At 40.3% G+C, this 22,655-nt stretch overlaps 1 protein-coding gene across 1 annotated transcript in view; it reads left to right on the top strand.

Annotated features, from left to right (window-relative positions):
* The window catches only part of LOC136866423 (uncharacterized), a 112,872-nt gene that overhangs the window by 2,575 nt on the left and 87,642 nt on the right, over positions 1–22,655 (top strand). The window contains exon 2 of the mRNA XM_067143388.2: positions 8,248–8,392. Within this exon, the coding sequence (XP_066999489.2) occupies positions 8,248–8,392 (145 nt within the window). The remainder of the gene's footprint in view (positions 1–8,247; positions 8,393–22,655) is intronic.

A 22,655-nucleotide genomic window follows, 5' to 3' on the forward strand; every position in this document is an offset into this window, starting at 1 on the left:
CATGTGTTGATGAAACCGGGCCCTAGTGTATCATTTACTAACATTTACTAACTCTATGGGTTCGAGGTCCACTCAGCCTACGTGATTAGAATTTGAGGAGCTATTGACGGTGAGATAGTGACCCCGGTCTAGAAAGCCAAGAATAACGGCCGAGAGGATTTGTCGTGCTAACTACATGACACCTCGCAATCTGCAGGGCTTCGGGCTGAACAGCGGTCGCTTGGTAGGCCAAGGCCCTTCAAGGGCTGAGGTGCCATGGGGTTAGGGATTATATCAGACACTTATGCAATACACACTCATCATTTTCTTAGTTATAACATTCAAAGCACGTTTATACATTAAATTTTGTAACACAATGAACAATCTATATATATAAAATAACTTGTCCTGACTGACTGACTGACTGACTGACTGATTCATCATCGCAGTGCCAAAACTACTGGACGTAAAGAAACGAAATTTTGGAGATATATTCATATTAAGATGTAGGTGCTCGCTAAGAGAGGCTTTTTGGATATTCCTTCGCTAAGAGGGTGAAAAGGGGGGTGAATTTTTAAAATGAGTGTATCTATATCTCTAAACTTTAAAAGTTTACAGATGTAAAAATTGGTATTTAGAATCTTCTTTAAAAATAAGGAAACACGTATTTTTTTGTTTTCAGAAAATACCAATAGGAGAGGAGAAATAGGGTGAAAAATGGGGGAAAATGGGTTGAATGCCTTTAATCAGGATACCAGTACTTATATCTCAGAAACTGAAGATATTACAGACCTGAAAATTGGTACTTTTGATCTCTTTTAAAAATAAAGAAACACGTATTTTTTGTTTTTGGAAAATCCAATTAATACGAGGGTGAAAAGGGGGTGAAGTTTTAAAATGAGTGAATCTATATCTCCAAACTTTTAAAGTTTACAGATGTTAAAAATGGTATTTAGAATCTTCATTAAAAATAAAGAAACAGGTATTTTTTGTTTTTGGAAAATCGCAATAGGAGGGGTGAAAAGGGGTGAAGAAAGGGTTGAATGCCTTTAATGAGGCTACTTTTATTTCAGAAACTGAAGATATTACAGACTTGAAAATTGGTGTTTGGGATCTCCTTTAAAAATAAAGAAACATGTATTTTTTGTTTCTGGAAAATCCAATTAACGAGGGGGTGAAAAGGGGGTAATATTTTAAAATGAGTGTATCTATCTCTCAAAACATTTAAAGGTTATAGATGTGAAAATTGGTATTTAGAATCTCCTTTAAAAATAAAGAAACACGTACATTTTGTTTTCAGAAAATCCCAATAGGAAGGGTGGAAAAGGTTGAAAAATGGGTCGAATGCCTTTAATGAGTCTACTTATATTTCTGAACCTGAAGATATTACAGGCCTGAAAATTGGTATTTGGGATCTCCTTTAAAAATAAAGAAAGGCGTATTTTTTGTTTTTGGAAACTCCAATTATTGGCGGGGGGTGAAAAGGGGGTGATTTTTTTAAAATGAGTGTATCTATATCTCAAAACTGTTAAAGTTTATAGATGTAAAAATTGGTATTTAGAATCTCCTTTAAAAATAAAGGAACACGTATTCTTTTGTTTTCGAAAAATCCCAATAGGAAGGGTGTAAAAGGGTGAATAATTGGTTGAATGCCTTTAATGAGGCTACTTATATTTCAGAACTTGAAGATATTACAGACCTGAAAATTGTTATTTGGGATCTACTTTAAACGTAAAGAAACACGTATTTTTTCGTTTTTGGAAAATCCAAATATTGGGGGGTGAAAAGGGGGGTGAATTTTTTAAAATGAGTGTGTCTACATCTTAAAACTTTAAAATTTACAGATGTAAAAATTGGTAGTTAGAATCTCCTCTAAAAATAAAGGAACACGTATTTTTTGTTTCCTGTAAATCCCAATAGGAGGGGTGTAAAAGGGTGAAAAATGGGCTGAATGTCTTTAATGAGGATACATATATCTCAGAAACGGAAGATATTACAGAACTGAAAATTTGTATATGGGATCTTTAAAAATAAACACGTATTTTTTAGTTTTTGGAAAATCCAATTAATGGCGGTTAAACAGAAGTGACAAATTGGGGTGAATTTTTTGAAAGACTATATCTCCAGAATATCTTGGAAACGTAAAATGTTACAGACGTAAAAAGTGGGTGTTTGGAATCTCCTGTAAATGTAAAGAAACATAGGTGATTTGTTTTTGGAAACTCCATTTAAGGGGAACTCAAAAGGGGTGAAATTTTTAAATGAGAATTTTTACAGTACAGTACGTCTAAAAAACGTAACATGTTACAGAAGTGAAAAATGGATTTTTTATCTCTATTAAACATAAAGAAACGTGTATTTTTAGTTTTCGGAAATACCACTTGGGTGGAGGCGGGGGGTAAAGGTTTCTAAAAATGGTGTTGAATTCCTTTAATTAGGCTACTGATATCTCAAAAATGAAGATGTTACAGACGTGAAATTTGATATTTGCAATCTGCTTTAAAAGTAAAGAAACACGTATTCTTGGAAAATTCATGAAGGGGGGGGGGTGAAAGATTTGAAAAATTAATTGACTTAATAGTATGAGAATACATACATCTAATAAAAACTAAAGTTGTTACAGATGTGAAAATTCGTATTTGGATCTCCTTTAAAAACAAAGAAAAATGCGTTTGGGGGTGGGGGGGAACCTTCTTGGGGGGCGGGAGTGTAAAGGAGTTGAAATCCTTCCATGAGGACACATAAATCAAAAACTGAAGAAGTTAGAGTCGTGATAATTGGTATTTAGAAGATCCTTTACTATTAAAGAAACAAGTATTTTTTTGCGGGAAAATTCACTTAGGGGGGGGGGGAGTAGTGTGAAATGAAGTTAAAAAAGTAAATTATTTTTATAGGGATACTTATCTCTCAAAACTGAAGGTAATAGACGTGAACATTGTTGTTTGGAATCTCCTTTAAACATAAAGAAACACGCCTTCTTTTAATTTTTTTTGGGGGGGGGGAGGAGTGGCGGTAAATAAACTTAACGGCGGTGGGGTGTAAAAGGAGGTGAGACCAATTGATTTTACTGTACTTAATGTACTTATAAGAATCCTCCGTTGCTCAGGCGGCAGCGCGCCGGCCTCTCACAGCTGGGTTCCGTGGTTCAAATCCCGGTCACTCCATGTGACATTCGTGCTGGACAAAACGGAGGCGGGACAGGTTTTTCTCCGGATACTCCGGTTTTCCCTGTCATCATTCACCCCAGCGATATATAATAATAATAATAATAATAATAATAATAATAATAATAATAATGTTCCGGACCGTCGTCAAATGTGCGGACCGCGCTGGAAACGGCTCCTGGACGGTAATGACTAAGAATGCAGTCCGGCCGCAGATTCAGTGCCGCCAAGGCACCCAATATGACACCACGGCGGATCTCCTGAAGGATTTTATCCATATTAAATATGATTATAGGAAAAGATGGCAAAGATTTACGGACCCAGCTGACCGGGAGGGATACCTGAGCCTAGCCCGGGAAGTACGAAATCGATTGCTGGAAAGGAAGATTGAAAAATGGGAGGAAACGTGCCGTATTCTAATAGAAAACGAGTCAGATCGGGAATTTTGGTGGATTCTCGCTGAAAACGAGTCAGATCGCGAATTTCGGCGGATTATATATCTAAAACAATAAGCATTCAATTATAAATTTCAGTAAAATACCGTAGCGAAGCACGGGTATCTTGCTAGTTAGGTATATGTTAATGTTCTTTGGGGTCATTGAAAGACGTTTGTCACTCATAACGTTGTTACATATAGAGAAAGATCTTTCAAAGTCACATGATGTAACTGAGGCAAATTTGAGAGGAGGAATTTTCGCTGAATAAATGTCCTCGGGTGAATCAACTTCATCTCCATTTAGAATGCGGCAGACGTTGTGAAATGTTGAATAACGAGGATTAATACTCAACACTTGTTGCATCCTCTGTCTATGACAGCAATAAAATCTTGCAGTGGCAGTCCTGGTGTTTCTAGACATTTCATGTTTTCTGGAAGCCAGCTGAAGTAGCGGCTGATGTAAGGCAATTGATAATGCCGCTTTGGAGTAACTAAAGGCAGTTTGTGATTCACAAATAGAAATAGCACTTTCAGGATCAAAAAATTCTACAATGGTCTTCATAACATCTAGATGTTCACTATAGAAGTAAACTACTTCTATCCATGTTCACAATCTCGTTAACGCTGGTTCGGGGGACAGATGTGTCTCTGGCAATTGCTGTTTATAAAATAGCACCCGCTGTAGGGCTTTAAGAAAAACCTTCTTTCCTCTGTTGCTCAAATTAATCTATTCACTTGTGGAAACTAGTTTCGGCAATACGTTGCAGACCACGAAACAAGCACAATAAATGTATTATATTGGAATAAAACCCTTTCCGAGCGATTCCAACTTTTCCTCTTGCATCTCAGTCGGCCACAGAGCTTTTAATTCATCATTCACAAATATCGCAATAGTTGAGTGATTTTTAGAAGTAGATCAAACACGGCTTCGAGGCGCTGTAAGGTTCTAGCTTCCCCACCACAAGATTTGCAATAAATCTATCCTTAGCATCCGTTGTTTCATCAACACAGACCATATGGTAGGCATTTCCTACATACCGTCTTATGTTGTACTTGTGAAGTGTTGATTGGTGAGTAACATGTTGCTTGTAGTATTTCTCAGAAAATATGTGAATTCAGGCAGTTTACACCATAGAATAATGGCAACAATCATCACGCTGCGTAATTCTATATGAAAGGTTAGTTGAAAGTGAAGGCTACATCTGTGTTAACAGAATTTGTTTCTTCTGTAGACTTAATTGTTGATTTTTCTATGCAGAGCACTTCGTGCACGTTGCTCAAGCTCGGATTTAATGGAACATGCGGTATATTTGTTGCATGTTTAACAAATCACTACTGTGCCTTCAGCAGTAAAGGACTCATCAGCTGCAATCCATGAAAAACTTTGAAGCCAGAGAGGACGCGAATGGTACCATATTGACTCAGGATAAAACTGTTGTTCATGAACTGTTCTTCAACTGTTTAAAACAAACTAAAACCTAGCTGAGATATTTCAAAATAAGAAAGCTTTAAGAATAGATGTTTCAGTTCATAAGAAAGAGGTCACAGAAATGTGTTTAGAAAAATATTTTAGGAACCTTCAATATGCAAGTGGCAAGTTTGAAAGTAATTAACTCTAGTAAAGATCGATATATACAGTTTAGTGCATAGTATTAAAGTGTCCGGCTCCATGGCCAAATGGTTAGCTTGCTGGCCTTTGGTCACAGGGGCCCCGGGTTCTATTCCCGGCAGGGTCGGGAATTTTAACCGTAATTGGTTAATTCCGCCGACACGGGGGCTGGGTGTATGTGTCGTCTTCATCATCATTTCATCTTCATCAGACGCGCAGGTCGCCTACGGGTGTCAAATCAAAAAGACCTGCATCTGGCGATCCGAACTTGTCCTCGGACACTCCCGGCACTAAAAGCCATACGCCATTTCATTTCATAGTATTAAAGTAATGGTGTTTTCTGCAGCTAATTGGAACCTTTGGAAAAAAACAATTTCACAGGTATTTTTATCTGCACTTCTCATCTTTTCAAATACCTGTTACTAATAATTATCTTAATCTCGTCTGTTGGGGCAACTGACAACAGTCCCACATTAAGTGTGGAACTTCAACACATAAATTCATATAAAATGAAGAAACGAAAACACTAAAAGATGTAATTTTATGTCATTTCACTACGAATAGGTATGTAGAATGCCTACAAATATTTCAAAATCTGTAAAATGAAATTAATTTATAATAACCCAAACATAGAGGTTTGTGAAAAAATAACTGTTCCCAGCATCTAAATAGCAAAGAGTAAAAAGAAGTATAATTACATAGAAGTCCCAACTCTACTTATGATATGTAGTCTATTATGGATCTAGTGTCTCTATTCTCCTGTATGCTTGGAGAGTGTATTCGTAAGTACTAATCTCATACAAGCACCGACGTCCAGTAAATGCTTAGGAGCCGATGACCTAGATATTAGGCCCCTTTAAACAACAAGCAGCATCATCATCACCACCATCATCGTCATCATCATCATAAGTGTTTCCAGTTCTTATTAGCATCTATATCTTCCCAACATTTACGCATTACCTTGTCATATTCTTCAATTCTATTTCAAACTTTCGCATTTAAATCTCCCATTAGTACTGCCATGTCCTTGATGTTGACCCTGACTACGATGTAACTCAGTCCTTCATAAAACTTGTCAACTTCATCCTCATCTGAACCCTCATGTCATGCTGAATAGACTGAGACAATTCTCATTCTAATTCCTCCAAGAGATAAATCTGCTCACATCATTCGCTAGTTTTCGTGACTTACAGGAACTATGTTGCGTGCATTAGTATTCCTGACGAACAGCCCTACCCCACACTATGTCCTTCCCTTTTTAACACCTGGTAATACTTCATCATCTCCTTTCTCTTTCTCATTATCTTCCTTTATCAGATTGTCATTAACTCATAAATAACACATCCAGACGCATCCTCTTTGCGGTCTCAGACAGTTCTTCTAGTCTTTCTTTCTTTCATAAGCACAATTAATATTGATAACTCCCCCATCAAATTCCAAATTGTTTCCAAGGAATCCCCCGCCTGTCAAATGGACGTGGTACACAGTATTATTAATAATTTGTTTTACGTCGCACCGATACAGATACGTCTTATGGCGACGATGAGATAGGAAAGATATGGGAGTGGGAAGGAACCGGCCGTGGCATTAATTAGGGTACAGCCCCAGCATTTTCCTGGTGTGAAAATGGGAAACCACAGACAACAATTTTCAGGGCTGCCAACAATGGGATTCGAACCCACTATCTCCCGGATGCAAGCTCACAACTGCGCGCCTCTAACCGCACAGCCAAATCGTCCGGTGGGACTCAGTTACTCCCATGGGTTCGAAGCTTAGGCCTATTTAAAACGTTCTGAGCATGATCGGTAAAAATAATGTGAAGCAGGATGCAATGGTACTTGCACATAGTCCCAGTGAGAATCTATCCTCTAGAGAGGAAGGTACCACCGGTGGATTGTACAGTCCTAATCGCCTGAGCACAGTGAGTCATGATTCAGAATATGTTTGTGATGTCCCTATAACAACTGGTATTCCGACTCTCAGGACAACTTACTAGGCCACTCAGCCGTTGCCCACGAACTAAAGCATGCCTACAGTAACCACATAAATTGCATTTAACAAGTACAGTATAATAATAATAATAATAATAATAATAATAATAATAATAATAATAATAATAATAATAATAATAGACTAATAATTAATTCCGTGTGACGTATGGAGAAGCCGGCTCCGTGGTGTGGGGGGAGCGTGCCTGCCTCTTACCCGGAGGCCCCGGGTTCGATTCCCGGCCAGGTCAGGGATTTTTACCTGGACCTGAGGGCTGGTTCGAGGTCCACTCAGCCTACGTGATTAGAATTGAGAAGCTATCTGACGGTAAGATAGCGGCCTCGGTCTAGAAAGCCAAGAATGTGGGCCGAGAGGATTCGCGTGCTGACCACGCGACACTTCGTAATCTGCAGGCCTTCGGGGTGAGCAGCGGTCGTTTGGTAGGCCAAGGTCCTTCAAGGGCTGTAGTGCCATAGGGTTTGGTTTGGTTTGGTTTGGTTTGGTTTGGTTTGGTTTGGTTTGGTTTGGTGTGGCCTATGGAGAGGCCTTTCGAGTTGACGCCTATATGCAACCTGTGAGTCTGATAAAGATGGGACCTTAATCTAAAATGAATACTAAAGTTCAAGGCTGTGCACAGATCCAATCCCAGAAGAATCAAACAATGAAGGTTAAAATCCTCGATCCGACCGGGAATCGAACCGAGGACCCCTTGAACCAAAGATCAACATGCTGATCACTCTGTCATGGAGCCGGACTTGATTGTTTGACGTATTCCAAGTCCATCATCTATGTTCTTTGAGAATAACAGTATTCCAGTAAACACAGTTCTACATGTGTGAGACGAGTTTAATGATCATCTAACAGATCACCTCTCAGTTGTTTTTCTTCTCCCAGCATCGAAGCTGTGTGGTTATTTATGATCTACGAAATCTCAATATTCTTCATTTTACCACCTTTTCTGGCCCTCTTCTTTGTAACTACTGAGCTCATTCCTAGTTCTTCATTTTTAGACCCCAATGTCTAAATTACACCTCAGCTACTTAATAATATGGATGTGTTATGTGTTGCAGGAGCTTGGTGATCCAGGGTCAAGAGATGGAGCCCTGTGAGCGCGCGAGGGACAGCACAGCCTGTGCCTATTCCTCCTACTACCACACGGACGGGTTGAGTCCCAGCAAGAAGGGTCAGCGTGAAGACCTCACCATCATCATGAAGGTAACACGCTACGATTTCTCTCTGACAGTCGAAGGATCATGAGGCTGGTAACCGAATCTTTGAAGAAAGAAAAATTTATGAAATGTAACTTTACTGTTCTGGACACGTTAATAAAATATAGCAAAACCATCTTCGTACAGGTCATGAAGGCCCTTGGACGAATGAAAGACCTCTTCACTGTCTGTAACATAGACACTAAGTAGTATTTCCGCTATGCCTGGCCGCCTTTGCCCCAGGAATTCACCTTATACTCATTTGTGGTGTAGACTAATTGAACCTCAGGATCAACTGTCTCTCCAGAAGTGGAAATAAAACCTAAACCCCATGGCGCAACAGCCCCGAAAGGCCATGGCCTACCAAGCGACCGCTGCTCAACCCGAAAGGCTGCAGATTACGAGGTGTCGTGTGGTCAGCACGACGAATCCTCTCGGCTTTCTAGACCGGGGCCGCCATCTCACGTAGGCTGAGTGGATCGCTAACCAGCCCTCAGGTCCAGGTAAAAATCCCTGACCAATTAAGGTTAAAATCGCCGACCCGGCCAGGAATTAAACCCAGGGCCCCTTGGACCAAAGGTCAATACCCTAATCATTTAGACATGGAGCCGGACCTTATGGGGATGATGGGATAGGAAAGGGCTAGGATTGGGAAGTAAGCGACTTTTGCCCTTACTTCAAGTAGCCTACCGTTCCAGCATTTGCCTGGCTTGAAAATGAGAAATCACGCAAAAGTATCTGCAGGGCTGCCGACAGTGGGTTTCGAACCTACTATCTCACAAATAAGCAACTCTCTGGAACACAATACAGACTGGAACAGCTGACGAGGAAGACGTCCGACTGCGCATGCTTGCTTGCCCCCTTCCATCTCCCCTCTCGTATGCCGCAACACTCAGCACTCCCGCAGTCCATGTGGCCTTGAAGTACTGGCGAACGCTTTAGCCAATCAGAATGCAACATTCTTCTTTAATAATTTTAAAAATGTGGAGCGGTGTACCACTGTTACGTGTTTCTATGGTGGTTGGTTGTGTGGTGTCTTGTATGTAGGTAAAGAGGGGTGTTTTAAGACGACCACAAACACCCAGTCGCTGAGTCAGGGGAATTAACCATCCACAGTTAAAATCAGTCCGGTCGGAAATCTAACCCGAGTGCTTTTGAACCGAAGGCAAGTACGCTTACCACTGACCAAAGGAGCCGGACAAAGTTGTTAAGAAATAATAATAATCATGACAATCTGCATTTTACGTTTCTTATTCGTATTTTTCACAATGTCTAATGAATTTAGAGTTTAATAAATTAATGTGAAATACTTAGCTGCTTCTTCTCCACATTATTATTATTATTATTATTATTATTATTATTATTATTATTATTATTATTATTATTATTATTATTATTATTATTTGCTTTCGATTTTACGTCACATCAATTGAAACGTCTTGCGGAGACTATAGGACAGGACTAAGTGGGAAGGGAGCATCGGTGGTCTTAATTAAGGTACAGCCCCATTATTATTATTATTATTATTATTATTATTATTATCATCATCATTGTATAAATGCCAGAGAATGCCATTTTTCTTGAATCTAATTCACAAATCAAATAATCATATATCATCTTAATATTAAGGAACTGAGATACGAAATCCTAAGTATAAAAATATAATTTCCTCTGAATCCTTTGGATCTTATGGCGTTCATAAAATTACAATTGTAGCCTTCAATGGTAATATCATCAAACACATTCGTTCCAAAATGAAATGTAAGATACTTCCGCTAGTACGATGAAATAAATAAGAAATCGAGGGATAACTGTGAAACTTCCCATATACTGTACATTCGAGGTGATTTGGGCCTCGAGGTTAAACGGAGCTACGTTTTTGTGTTCTCTCCCGCTCTGAAGGGTATTTAGCTCAGCTAGTACCTGGCTTCACTTCAGTCGGATTCCCCAGTTCTGTCGCTACACTCCGAAGAGCTTCTTTGAATAACACACACCCATGCAATGCACATGAGCGCCCTCAAATGTCTCATACCACCAGTGACGTTTCAGTGGACCTGCATACAGGTAGTACCCGTGTACACAGCAAACTACTTCCAACACCACACTTGGGCTAAAACTGACTTGCCAGGGAATTTCTCAAAAATAAAATAATTATTGGCTTCGCATACCACTAAATACCAGTGGCGTATGTATGTATGTATGTTGGGTATTCAGCCCGAAGGCTGGTTTGATCCTCTGCAGCTCCGCCCACAGCTGTCATAAATAGCCTAGGGGTCACTGAAGAGGCGTACTAGGGAAATGAGGAGTGAGGTAGTTTCCCGTTGCTTTCCTCACTGAGCCAGTCGTTGCTATTACATATCAGTCTGCCAAGCCCACTGAAATGCATGCACCAACCGACCCTATGAGCGATATTTTCACACCATTCATAACAGGGACTGGCTGCATAAGCAATGGTATTACTAGCATCGCTCATACCTCAGTCACTTTCATATTGTCAAAGCCAAGGATGATACTCAGACAGGTCAATGAAAGTAACAAATTTGATATAGCCCATACCAGAAGACATAGTGCACTGTAAACACTACATCTCGCCAGCAAAGAGGCAATCCAGTGGCGTAACGTGAAATAAAAATAGTTTATAAACCCTATTGTTATAAATAAAGGGGGAGGGGATACGCGCGCAATTTATCGAAGGTGCTCCTATAAATTAAGTGTAAAGATGGCCAATGAAATAAACAAATAATAATGCGCCTTCAGTCTAGCCTTTTGAGGACCATTGAGACATACATTCTTATTCACTATGACACATTTTTTCACACACTCATCAATAAAAGCAAAGTAGCAGTGAATAAATATCGCGTGAGGGCAAAACTTCTCCTTAATCTGCTTACCCTCCAGGGTCGGCTTTTCCCTCGGACTCAGCGAGGGGTCCCACCTCTACCGCCTCAAGGGCAGTGTCCTGGAGCTTCAGGCATTGGGTCTGGGGATACAACTGGGGAGAATGACCAGTACCTCACCCAGGCGGCCTCACCTGCTATGCTGAACAGGGGCCTTGTGGAGGGATGGGAAGATTGGATGGGACAGGCAAGGAAGAGGGAAGGAAGCGGCCGTGGCCTTAAATTAGATACCATCCCGGCATTTGCCTGGAGGAGAAGTGGGAAACCATGGAAAACCACTTCCAGGATGGCTGAGGTGGGAATCGAACCTACCTCTACTCAGTTGACCTCCCGAGGCTGAGTGGACCCCGTTCCAGCCCTCGTACTACTTTTCAAATTTCGTGGCAGAGCCGGGAATCGAACCCGGACCACCGGGGGTGGCAGCTAATCACGCTAACCACTACACCACAGAGGCGAACGAGGGCAAAACTTACTTTACAATATTTTGTACACCCATTTGTAGGCCCGTCATTACCCAGCAACCATCGTAGGCTCGGCTTATGACTTTATTGTTATCAATATTCCATTCTTCCAAAACCATGCGAATGATACTTGCCAAATCTGCACTACTTTTGTCACTCAAGACATCGTAAAAAAACCTACGAAACTTTCTTCAATCCTATTTTGAATTCGGTGCTGGGAAAATATGCTTAGTTGATAGTTACAAGACACGTCTATGATCTATGGACAGAAACAAAACAACACTCTTAAATTTCTGATTGAATATGTCTTTAACAAAAGAAGTTATTACTTCAATAATGTCATTTTGAATCTCTGCTGAACTCCCTTTGTTGATGCAGGCTGTATAAAATGGTCTCATATAACTAATTCATTCTGAGCAAGTAAATTAAAATGTTCTAAATAATTGCCCCTGTTATTTGATTCATCTTGTCCGATTCGTTGGCTGAATGGTCAGCGTACTGGCCTTCGGTTCAGAGGATCCCGGGTTCGATTACCGGCCGGGTAGGGTTTTCTAATCGCTTCTGATTAATTCTTCTGGCTCGGGGACTAGGTGTATGTGTCCGTCCCAACACTCTCCTCTTTGTATTCACACAACATACTACACTACCAACCACCTCAGAAACATGCAATAGTGATTACATCCCTCCATATAAGGTTGGCTTCAGGAAGGGCATCTAGCCGTAAAACAGGGCCAAATCCACATGTGCGACGCAGTTCGCACCCGCGACCCCACGTGTGTGGGAAAATTGGTAGGAAAACAAAGAAAGAAGAAAGATTTGATTCCTCATCTTCTCGGTGGCCACGTAAAGGTATTTCTTGTTTGAACAAATATGATTATTTGAATTATACGTCGAAGAACCTTTCTAACTTGATGTGCCTGTTCATTATGCTTTATTGCCTGAAGTCCGACTCCTTGGCTAAATGGTTAGCGTGCTGGCCTTTGGTCACAGGGGTCCTGGGGGCCTGGGTGTGTGTGTCGTCTTCATCATCATTAATTAAGGTACAGCCCCAGCATTTGCCTGGTGTGAAGGAAACCACGGAAAACCATCTTCAGGGCTGCCGACAGTGGGGTTCGAACCCACTATCTCCCGGATGCAAGCTCACAGCTGCGCGCCCCGCATGGCCAACTACCTGTAACATGTAAAACATGTGTTGCTAGCTTAAATAATTATTACTGGCCAGCACTACGATCTATGAAGAACCAGTAGTAAATGGTTAGAGAAAATAACTGCCCTGCGTTAAACCTATTACAAAACAATTAAGCACACAAAGACGAGATACGAGCGTCCCCTGAACCGACGCTACTGCTAACTACTATTATGGGTTTCGGAGACGCCGAGGTGCCGGAAATCTTGCCCTACGGGAGTTATTTAACGTGTTAATTAATCTACCGACATGAGACTGACGTTTAGAGCACCTTCATATACGACAGCACTGAGCTGGGAGCGAACTGAGCAATTTAGGCTAAAATGGCCAGCCTTCTACCATCTGACCACCCAGCCCGGCTTCTAACTAGATTTAACTTATCATCACATAATTATCATACAAAAATTCCCTGTTCTAGTGGCGACAGTTCCGAAAGTTAGAGTGCATCCCAAGCATTTTGAGAGGGTTGAGATCCGGGGTAAAGTTAGGCCAATCCAATAGGCAATATTATGGGTTTCTTTCTAGTCAACAACGAATACAATCCGATGTGGGCGGGTGTTGTTATCCATAAACGAGACTTGTGCACCTCATTACACATCTGGAAAGCCAAACATACAGTACGCCCGGCTCCTTGGCTGAATGATCAGAGTGCCGATCTTCGTGTCAGAGGGTTCCGGGTTCGATTTTCGACCAGGCCGAGGATTTTAACTGCGTATGCTTAATTCCTCTGGCATGGGGACTGTGAGTTTGTGTTCGTCTGAATACGTTTCTTTTCATCTGCATAAAAGACATTACATTACCAACCACCACACTAAAACGCAATAGTGAATATATCCCTCCACATACCGATTAAGTTCTGGTATATTCGGGGAGCGGCCGCAATAAGAAGGTTAGTTTCGCCTTTCAGAAAATCCACGCAGACACTAGACAAAAACACAATACAAAGAGAGGCCGGCACATGCCCTCAGGCCGATGGGAGCTTTCCGGCTTGATTCACTCATCTCTTCTAGGAAATGCCGAAGGGTGCTTCCCCACGACTGGCAGTCATTTGAACATGTAACATTATTATTATTATTATTATTATTATTATTATTATTATTATTATTATTATTATTATTATTATTAACCTCTTGGAAATAACAAGGTGTGGAAGTTCAGAGACTGAACATATGATGTTAACTACGTCCCATGTTATACAAATCGTGTTGGTTACATCAACTCAGGGTGGTACAGGGACTTGTAAGCTTCACCCCTATGTTTGAATCAAACCGTTGTCGTTATAGTGGATTCCAGTCTAGCGCAGTCTTTCCAACAGCTCCTTCTGTTTTTTCCAATCCAGTCTCATGTCATTTCGTTTTAATTGCAACTTCAGCTGGCTCCTGCTTCGTAGTTTCCCACAGGTCTTCATTTGACAAAATACCTGGCCATTGTATATTCAAGATACCGGTAAGAATAAGGAAGCATTTCATTCAAGATAGGTCAACAATTAGACATACATTTTATATCACAGTACATAAGAAGAGCTATAAAGGCTTATTTTTCCTCACTGTTTAACGTCGCACTAACTCATTGGTTTCCGGTGCCAATGGGGTAAGAAAGGCTGTTGTCATATAAGGGACATTAGCAATTGCCTGGTGTGAAAGTAGGAAACCATGGAATACCATCTTCACGACTGCTGACAGTAGGCATATCTCCCGAATGCAAGCTTGCAGGTACACGATCCGTACCGTATAGCTAATACAGTAAAAATAAAGCATGCTCTATGCTCGGTTCATATTTGTCGAGCATGACCATGACCGAAGTTTACTTCTCAAAGGCGAGGCGAGCTATGTTCGTTCGACCTTGCCCCTTGATACTCGCTCCCTTCCCTCCGTCCTTGATTAGCTCTACTCTACGTGAGTATGTCTCGCGTATCTTTAACTCTCGAAACATTACGCTTTGCCTCAGTTGTAAACTCACGACTGGGCATGAAATTGTCAATAGTTAAACTCATGTTTTTAGACTGTGTTTCTGCACTATACTGGGCTGGGGCTGTCAGCAAAGTCAGTGTCAGATAATGGATCCGGTTGTACTGGTCATTCCACATATCTACAGTATCCGGACATTTGTCGTACATGGCAGAAATAATCAGATGCATTACTTCGCTTCGTATTTCATGTGCCTTTCCTTGGACGTTTCTACTAATGGTGGAAGGATATGGCAACACATCAAAAATATCTACGTTACCAAAATTAGCATAAATATTAATCCGTTCTTGCCCTCATTCTTTAAATCCACTTCCGGTAACAGTGTTGAATGGTCAGATATCTTTGGCACTCGTAAACACAGGCGCTAGTTATGGTTTGCTTTATATTGCCGGGCAATGGCAAGAAGCACTAGCATTAAATTTGCAAATTATTTTTCTCGAACGAGTTGTATCGGATTAATATGCAAACCGTACAGGAAACACCCTATTTGCCGACTGCCTGCAGTGACTACAAGCAGGAATTTCTTACAAACATCAGAACTGATCCCATCTCTCTTGATTAGTTTATATTAGCCATAACGCTGTCCGTCGATTCACGTGGCATGGTAAGCTTCAGCCCAAAACTAATGGTTCACTCACCCATACCACCATCCTTTTTATACCTCCGAATTCGCGGGCTTTGATCTTTGTAAACAAGGGCTTACTCATCACTGGATGAACCACACTGCTTGCAACGTCACTAAAACAAGCAAACTTCCCTTCGAACATGCCCGGTCGAACGAATCGGAGCAAACTCGTGCATTTTAGATTACGCGTTCCATTAAGGCGTGATGGTGGTTGCATATACAGCAAGGCACGTGTTGCACTGTCTTGCTTACCTGTCTCAAGTTCGAACAATGTGCAATACACCACTAATAGTAGCTAACTATCTCGGTGGTCTTGAAAGACATCGTAGCCCTCGTGTAGTTAATAGAGTTGTGGGTGGTGAGAAGAGAATAGTTATTGACCGACAGAAACGATAAGGTAAGGGCCAATTGTACAATAAAGCAATGCTAGACTCAACTACAGTCACTAGCTGTGAGTCCGTAGTGAGATTTTTTATTTAATAGCCTGCAGTCCATAAATGACACTTTATTTTAACTTCCCCAGGTGCTTCCACAGCCTGTAACAGAAACGGCTTGGCTTATCATACTTTGGCAACTCTGCTTATTGAAATTACTGTTATGAGCCTGTCAGAAGAAATAAATTCGAACTCGTGTTTCTAAATGTGAAGTTCCATCTCTAAAAAGAGTTTTATAAATGCGTCCCGTACCTTACTTGATTCCTATATAAAGTAAGAAAATTCGTAAGTGCTACGCAGTATTGCTGGAAGTTTGTGCGAGCTCTTTTGTGTAATTCATTTGCTTTCACATAATACAACAATCAGTTCTCTGAGCGTTTATTGAAATAGTTTTTGTGCCCTACCCGAAGGACAAAATAATTTCTACTGTAAGCCTTTCAGTGTATATTTTTAGAAGCAAATTATGCTTCTTTGCAAACAAAAGGTCACTTTATACCAAAGAAATTCAACCTTTTCAAAGAAGAGAAATTGATTTCTTTACAACTCAGCTGAGACAGCTGCACCGCGGCTCTGTTGAAGCTTAGTAGAAACTTTTTAAAAAGGCAGTTCTGAAAGAAAATGTGGTTGAATCGACCTTGCGAATTAATAATGTGCTCGATGTGAACTAGCGGTCACTGTCATTATATGGCTGAATTCAGTATTTTAACGAGCTTTAGAGATTGAAACTGAATATAGCAAGAAAGGCGTAGGCTATACCAGTAATGGCTCGTCATTCCCTTTCCTCAGTCCAGCTCCGTGAATTCATAATCACCATTCAAATGAGTCTCCTTTTACCTGTAAAGTTACTTCAACTTTCGAAGAGTGCAGTAATATGCGTTTTTCCATAAGATTGGAAGTTTTCATCACTTGATTCTCAACAAGGTGGATGCAATTCGAACCTCGATCAATGCATGTGGGGACTTTTTTTTTACAATTGGCTTTACGTCGCACCGAAACAAATAGGTCTTATGGCGACGATGGGATAGAAAAGTGCTAGGAGTGGGAAGGAAGCGGCCATGGCCTTAATTAAGGAACAGCCCCAGCATTTGCCTGGTATGAAAATGGGAAATCACGGAGAACCATCTTCAGGACTGCCGACAGTGGGGTTCGAACCCACTATCTCCAGAATACTGGATACTGGCCGCACTGCAGCTATCGAGCTTGGTGTGGGATTTTTGAAATGAAATATCACGTCCCTGTGATCTGGAGGTCCCCTGGTTACGTAAAACTACGGTACCAGTCCAGCGAGTGAGTTGACTCTGTTAATGGGCCACATAGCTGTGAACTTGCATTCGGAAAACGGTTCGAACCTCACCAACGGCTGGGGTTGCGCCTTAAGGCCAAAGTCGATTCTTCCCCTGCACTAGCCTTTTTCAATCCTATTGTCGTTGGAATCTTATCTCAGTTAGTGCAACGTTAAACTACTAGCGAAAAAGAAAATTACGATAGTTTCCCTTGCTTTCTCATTTTCACATCAGGAAAATGATCAGACTGTACCTTAACTAATGCCACGGCCGCTTACTTCCCAGTACCCTCCCCAATCTATATGCGGTAATCTGATGTTCAAACCATTACAACGCTTGTATTTACATTATTTTTTCCCCCTTGAGTATGGAGTTGCGGGGGGGGGGGGTGGAGGACTTCCTCATTAACTACAATATGCTATATAAAATGCAGGAAAAGCCCAGCTTAATCCAAGTCCTGAAGTAAGTAACTCATTCCTGCACTACCACAGGGATAGTGTGTTTGCAACGTAATCTTTGAGGCCAGTGGCGACTTGTGAAGTTTTATGATAGGGGTTCTTATTTTGAAATTTTAGAACATTAATTTAGATTTTTTTCATGTATATTAACTTGTTCCGAGAAAATAAACGTAAAATCAGACCATAAAGATGAAATAAACACTCACCTAAGGCAGAAAAATGTGGAAGTGGACGATGTTACTGTCAACTGCGTGTAGCAAAAATCCACCCTTCTCTCGTTCTGTGTTGAAAAATGTTGACCTGCCTCTTGTTAAAATCTACACATTAAGTAATCGTGGAGTTTTCAGTGGAGATTTGATTTCAATTTTCTTTTTCCTACGCTACTGGAAGATTAGAAAAGTTTGTTTCCTGGAGAACACTAATACTGTGTTCTGCCATCGTAAAACACATGTTTTAGGCTGGAAATCTGCATCACTGCAAAGCAACTTTATAACTACCAGTGAGAGCAATTTTTCTTTTTGTATTGCCTGATCTTCCCCACCCTCTCTTAATTGTTACCAAAATAGAGGCAAAACCTGCTCTAGTTCCAGGCAGATTTGAAGAGAGGAGGGTAGTGTGAAGTGAGACATAAGGATAGTCTCAGTAACAGAGGAGGGTAAAGACTGAGAAGGATAGTGTGACAGAGATGGGAGGTAATAGGAGTCACAACTTTCTCCGGTGACTTTACCATGTTTTTAAAAACAAGTTTCTCCTATATATCATCACTTGCAGCCCACCCAGGGCTATTTTAGAAGCTTTTGCAGCTCGTTTGGTAGAATGAACTAGCCATCCAGGCTGGCCAATGTTTCTAAACACTCTAAAAGAAAGCTGACTAACCAGCAATATCCTCCTGATTTTACCCTTAGGGAAATAATAATTAGGAGAATAAGTGGCTGCTTAGTGACAGGGGATTTAGTGAACCACTGAACCTACTGAGATGTCATACCTGTTGGAGGCTGAACCACATGTCGCTATAGCTTATGCTGGTTATATCTGGACAAGTTATAAACTTAATAATCATGAGGATGACTTTAGATATGAAATTCTTTTATTGTCCCACACTGGCAAATACATACCACAAAAAACAAACATGAATACAATTTACAAAATAAAAATAAAGAAGAACAATGACAACATGATACCAATTTTAACAAAAAGTAGTATGACATAACCGAAAAAGTTGTAAACAAAATAAAATAAACAAAAAAGTATCAAAACAATCTTTTGATACATTTCAAACAAACTAATACAGTCAAAGATCCTTTTGGAATTTCTGAATCTTCATCCTTGACTATACCTTTGTGAACAAATCTGCTACATTCTTAGGAGAAGGAATGTATTTAAATTTGACATCAGTATTTGAACTTAACTTTATCGGGCCTAGCTACAGCATCATCAGAATATGTCTCACACAGAGTAGCAATCATATTCTCTTGTCTTAGTTCAATGAGAATATCCTTCAGCCATAGAAGTTCCCTACTTGCTTCTGGCACACAGTACTCATATATTCTGCCTCCACTGTTGAATGAGCAACATAATGTTGTTTCTTGCTGATGGTATATTCAATTCATCTTACTGAATTGATTTATTTAATTCCATTCACATTACTGAATCCATACAGCAATATGACTCACGGCACATTAGAGTCACCGTTTCTATTACAGCTGTCTACTGATAGCAGCAACAGCATGCAATGCTCACTGATGCCATCTGGTCTTCATTCTATGAACTGCTTTCCTATTCATCATCAGTTTTCAGATTCAGGTTTCTCCTGCAGCCACCTCTTCACATAAAATTTTGACATTACAAAGTCTTCCCCCCACCCCCAGTGACAACTCAATGAACTCAATTAAATAAATATATAGGCCTAGAATTAGATGAAAGAATATCTGTACACAGAATCATCAATGATTGCCTAGGTGGCAGATTCCTTAAATGATTTCAAAGAACTTGGAAATTTTGCTGTATTCATGGTTATCTGATTCAATATCTTTTCTAGTTAAGTTATTGCATCAGTCAGCTCACTTACTAACTGTCCATGTACACCAGTGATCTTGTCATTCAATGATTGAAGTCTTGTGCAATGATGCAACATAGAAGCTGTGAGAATACTGAGCGGTGCTTCCCAATATAAACAGATAATTCTGAGTGGTCAAGAGTATGACTTATAGTCATGGGGTAGACTAAAGAGGTGAGTTGAATTAATTGTCGAATGTCGACATATCAACTAAGATATAATACTAAGATTCATTAAACTAATGAATAGAATAACCTAATAGTCCAAATACTTATTACCTACTTCGAAATTTTATTTTGACTACCTTTCTATCACTGCAAATAAATCCAACTATTATTTCAAACCTCCCTGTAAGAATAGGACAGTGAATGCAAGTGGGTATTATTTTCAAATGAGCTGAGAACGAGAGTCTGTTATAGCATACGATTCTTTCTGTTTGTCTCGCTCGCAGCACAAGTTCGGCTCCCTGCGAATGTCCACTGTTCCAATAATGAACCGTGTATGTGTTGTATCTCACTGATCCATGAGTGCGCCACTCAGTACTGTCTGCTGTGATTCAGCTGAATCGTGTGCCATGAGCTCGCCGTTGTTGCGATTGCGATTCAATTCACTCGGACAGTTGAATGAATTGATACATTGCTTCAAATCATACACTCAGTAGCCAACACTACTTTAAAAACTATCCTGAGTAATACTGCTTCATCACAATACATGACCCCCTAGCAATTCAGACAGTATCGTACAGATTATTAGTATCTTCACTAAAAAATCAGTATTTTGTATTTCTTAGTGTTGTGTTGTTATATTTGGTCTCTTAGTCACAGGGGATTTTCTGGGAAAGGTAGGAATTCACCACAGGTCAGCACTAAAACCTTTTAATGTTCAATATTGTTGGAGGAGGAGTGGTGGAAAGACCGAAGAAAGTGGAGAGGAACCATATTTGCCCCTACGCGGCTGCAGCTGGATAAAGGGAAATGATGATGATGATGATGATGATGATGATGATGATGATTGTTATGGATGTGCTAACAGAGACAGAAAGGTAGAAAGAACCATGAACGATGATGTTTGCAATGATGTTATATTATGCATAGACTCACAAAAGGAAGCGGAAGTGTTGCTGGAGGACTGAAGAAAAGCTCTGGAGAATGGTGGTGTGAGGGTGAGCAAAAGTAAAATAGAATTTATTAGCAGTGTCAGCCATGAACAATCTATAATTTTACAAGGAGTGAGGATACCTCTCACTAAAGGGCTGCTGCAAAAGATACGTGTTGCAGAAATGAAGCTGCTGAGATATTCATGTGGACTGATAAGGAGAGATAGAGCAAGGAATAAGACAGTCAGAGGAACATTGGGTGTGGAGGAATTAAGCACAAAAGTTATGGAAGCAAGACTGTAGTGTTTTGGCCATGTTATGTGTAGGTAAAATATGTGTGGTGTCTTTAAGTTTTCTGCCTTCATAAGTATTAAACACTTTATTCCTTTCAATGCAACTGGTATCACATCAAGAAAATCTTGCAACCATCTCCTTCTACTCAGTCCTAATCACAGAACACAAATATCTCGATAATCCAACTCTAATACAAGCTCCGTTTTTCGATAGCCAGTAGCAGCGCAACACCACCGTACCTTTCTCCAAAGAAGATACATATCAATGAGGAGGACAGAATACTGTATTATGTAGGAAGAAGGGTAATTGAGATGGCTGTGCCTAGTAAGAGGAGAAAGGGAAAAGTAAGAGGATGATGTTTGGACTGTAAACAGGAGGATATGACAGAGATGAGCCTACAGGAAAACCTGGTCGCAGACATGAACAATAATAATGTTATTTGCTTTACGTCCCACTAACTACTTTTTTTTAAGGTCTTCGGAGACGCCGAGGTGCCGGAATTTAGTCCCGCAGGAGTTCTTTTACGTGCCAGTAAATCTACCGACACGGGGCTGTCGTATTTGAGCACCTTCAAATACCACCGGACTGAGCCAGGATCGAACCTGCCAAGTTGGGGTTAGAAGGCCAGCGCCTTAACAGACATGAACAACTGGAGAAAGTTAATCCACAACAGCAACCCCACTCAGTATGGGAATAATAAAAGAGGAGGCAGAGAAATTTGTTTATTGATTTATTTAAATCATCACAACTAATCTCTTTCTTGTGGCAGAATACACTAAACTGGTAATTTGTCACCTTTTTATTTTAAAATTCTCACGTACAGTATTCAACCAGTTTTATCACACAGGTGGGGTCACAGGAGCGAACTGTGTCACACATGTGGATCTGGCCCTGTTTTACAACCAGAAGTTCTTTCTGACACCAACTGTATGTGGAGAGATATATTCACTATTGCGTGTTTCTGTGGTGGTTGGTAATGTGTTGTGTTGTGTGAATATGAAAAGGAGAGTGTTGGGACAAACACTCACAACCACTCCCCAAGACATATTACTTAACCATATGTGTCTAAAAGCTCCAGCCCAACCAGGAATTGGACCTTCTGAACCAAAGGCCAGTACACTGACCATTTCAGCCAAGGAGCTGGAATTATCACATAATGTGTAAAATTTCAAAATATGAGTATTTCTAAATTAACTGGTAGTTAGTTGTTAACTACAGCAGCCTAGTATGAAAGTGCAATTCATAACACAAAAACTCTGCAAACTCTTGTATGGAATAATACTGTCAAACTTTAAATACTGCACTTCATCCTGTGCTATGGTCTTTTGTAACAAAATATTTCTTGTCTTACCCATTGACATACATTTGTCCAGTACTGTATACACTTTCCAGTAAACTTGTGTAGTTGAAAAAGTGACGAGCAGCTTTTAGAGTAATTTGTAGAAAATGTTATCATTTAAACTCGTTCTAAAACTACAAAGTGTAGATAAGCCTTTGAAATCTCTATGCTAAT

Source organism: Anabrus simplex, chromosome 1 (assembly GCF_040414725.1).
Source record: "Anabrus simplex isolate iqAnaSimp1 chromosome 1, ASM4041472v1, whole genome shotgun sequence".
Lineage (NCBI taxonomy): Eukaryota > Metazoa > Arthropoda > Insecta > Orthoptera > Tettigoniidae > Anabrus > Anabrus simplex.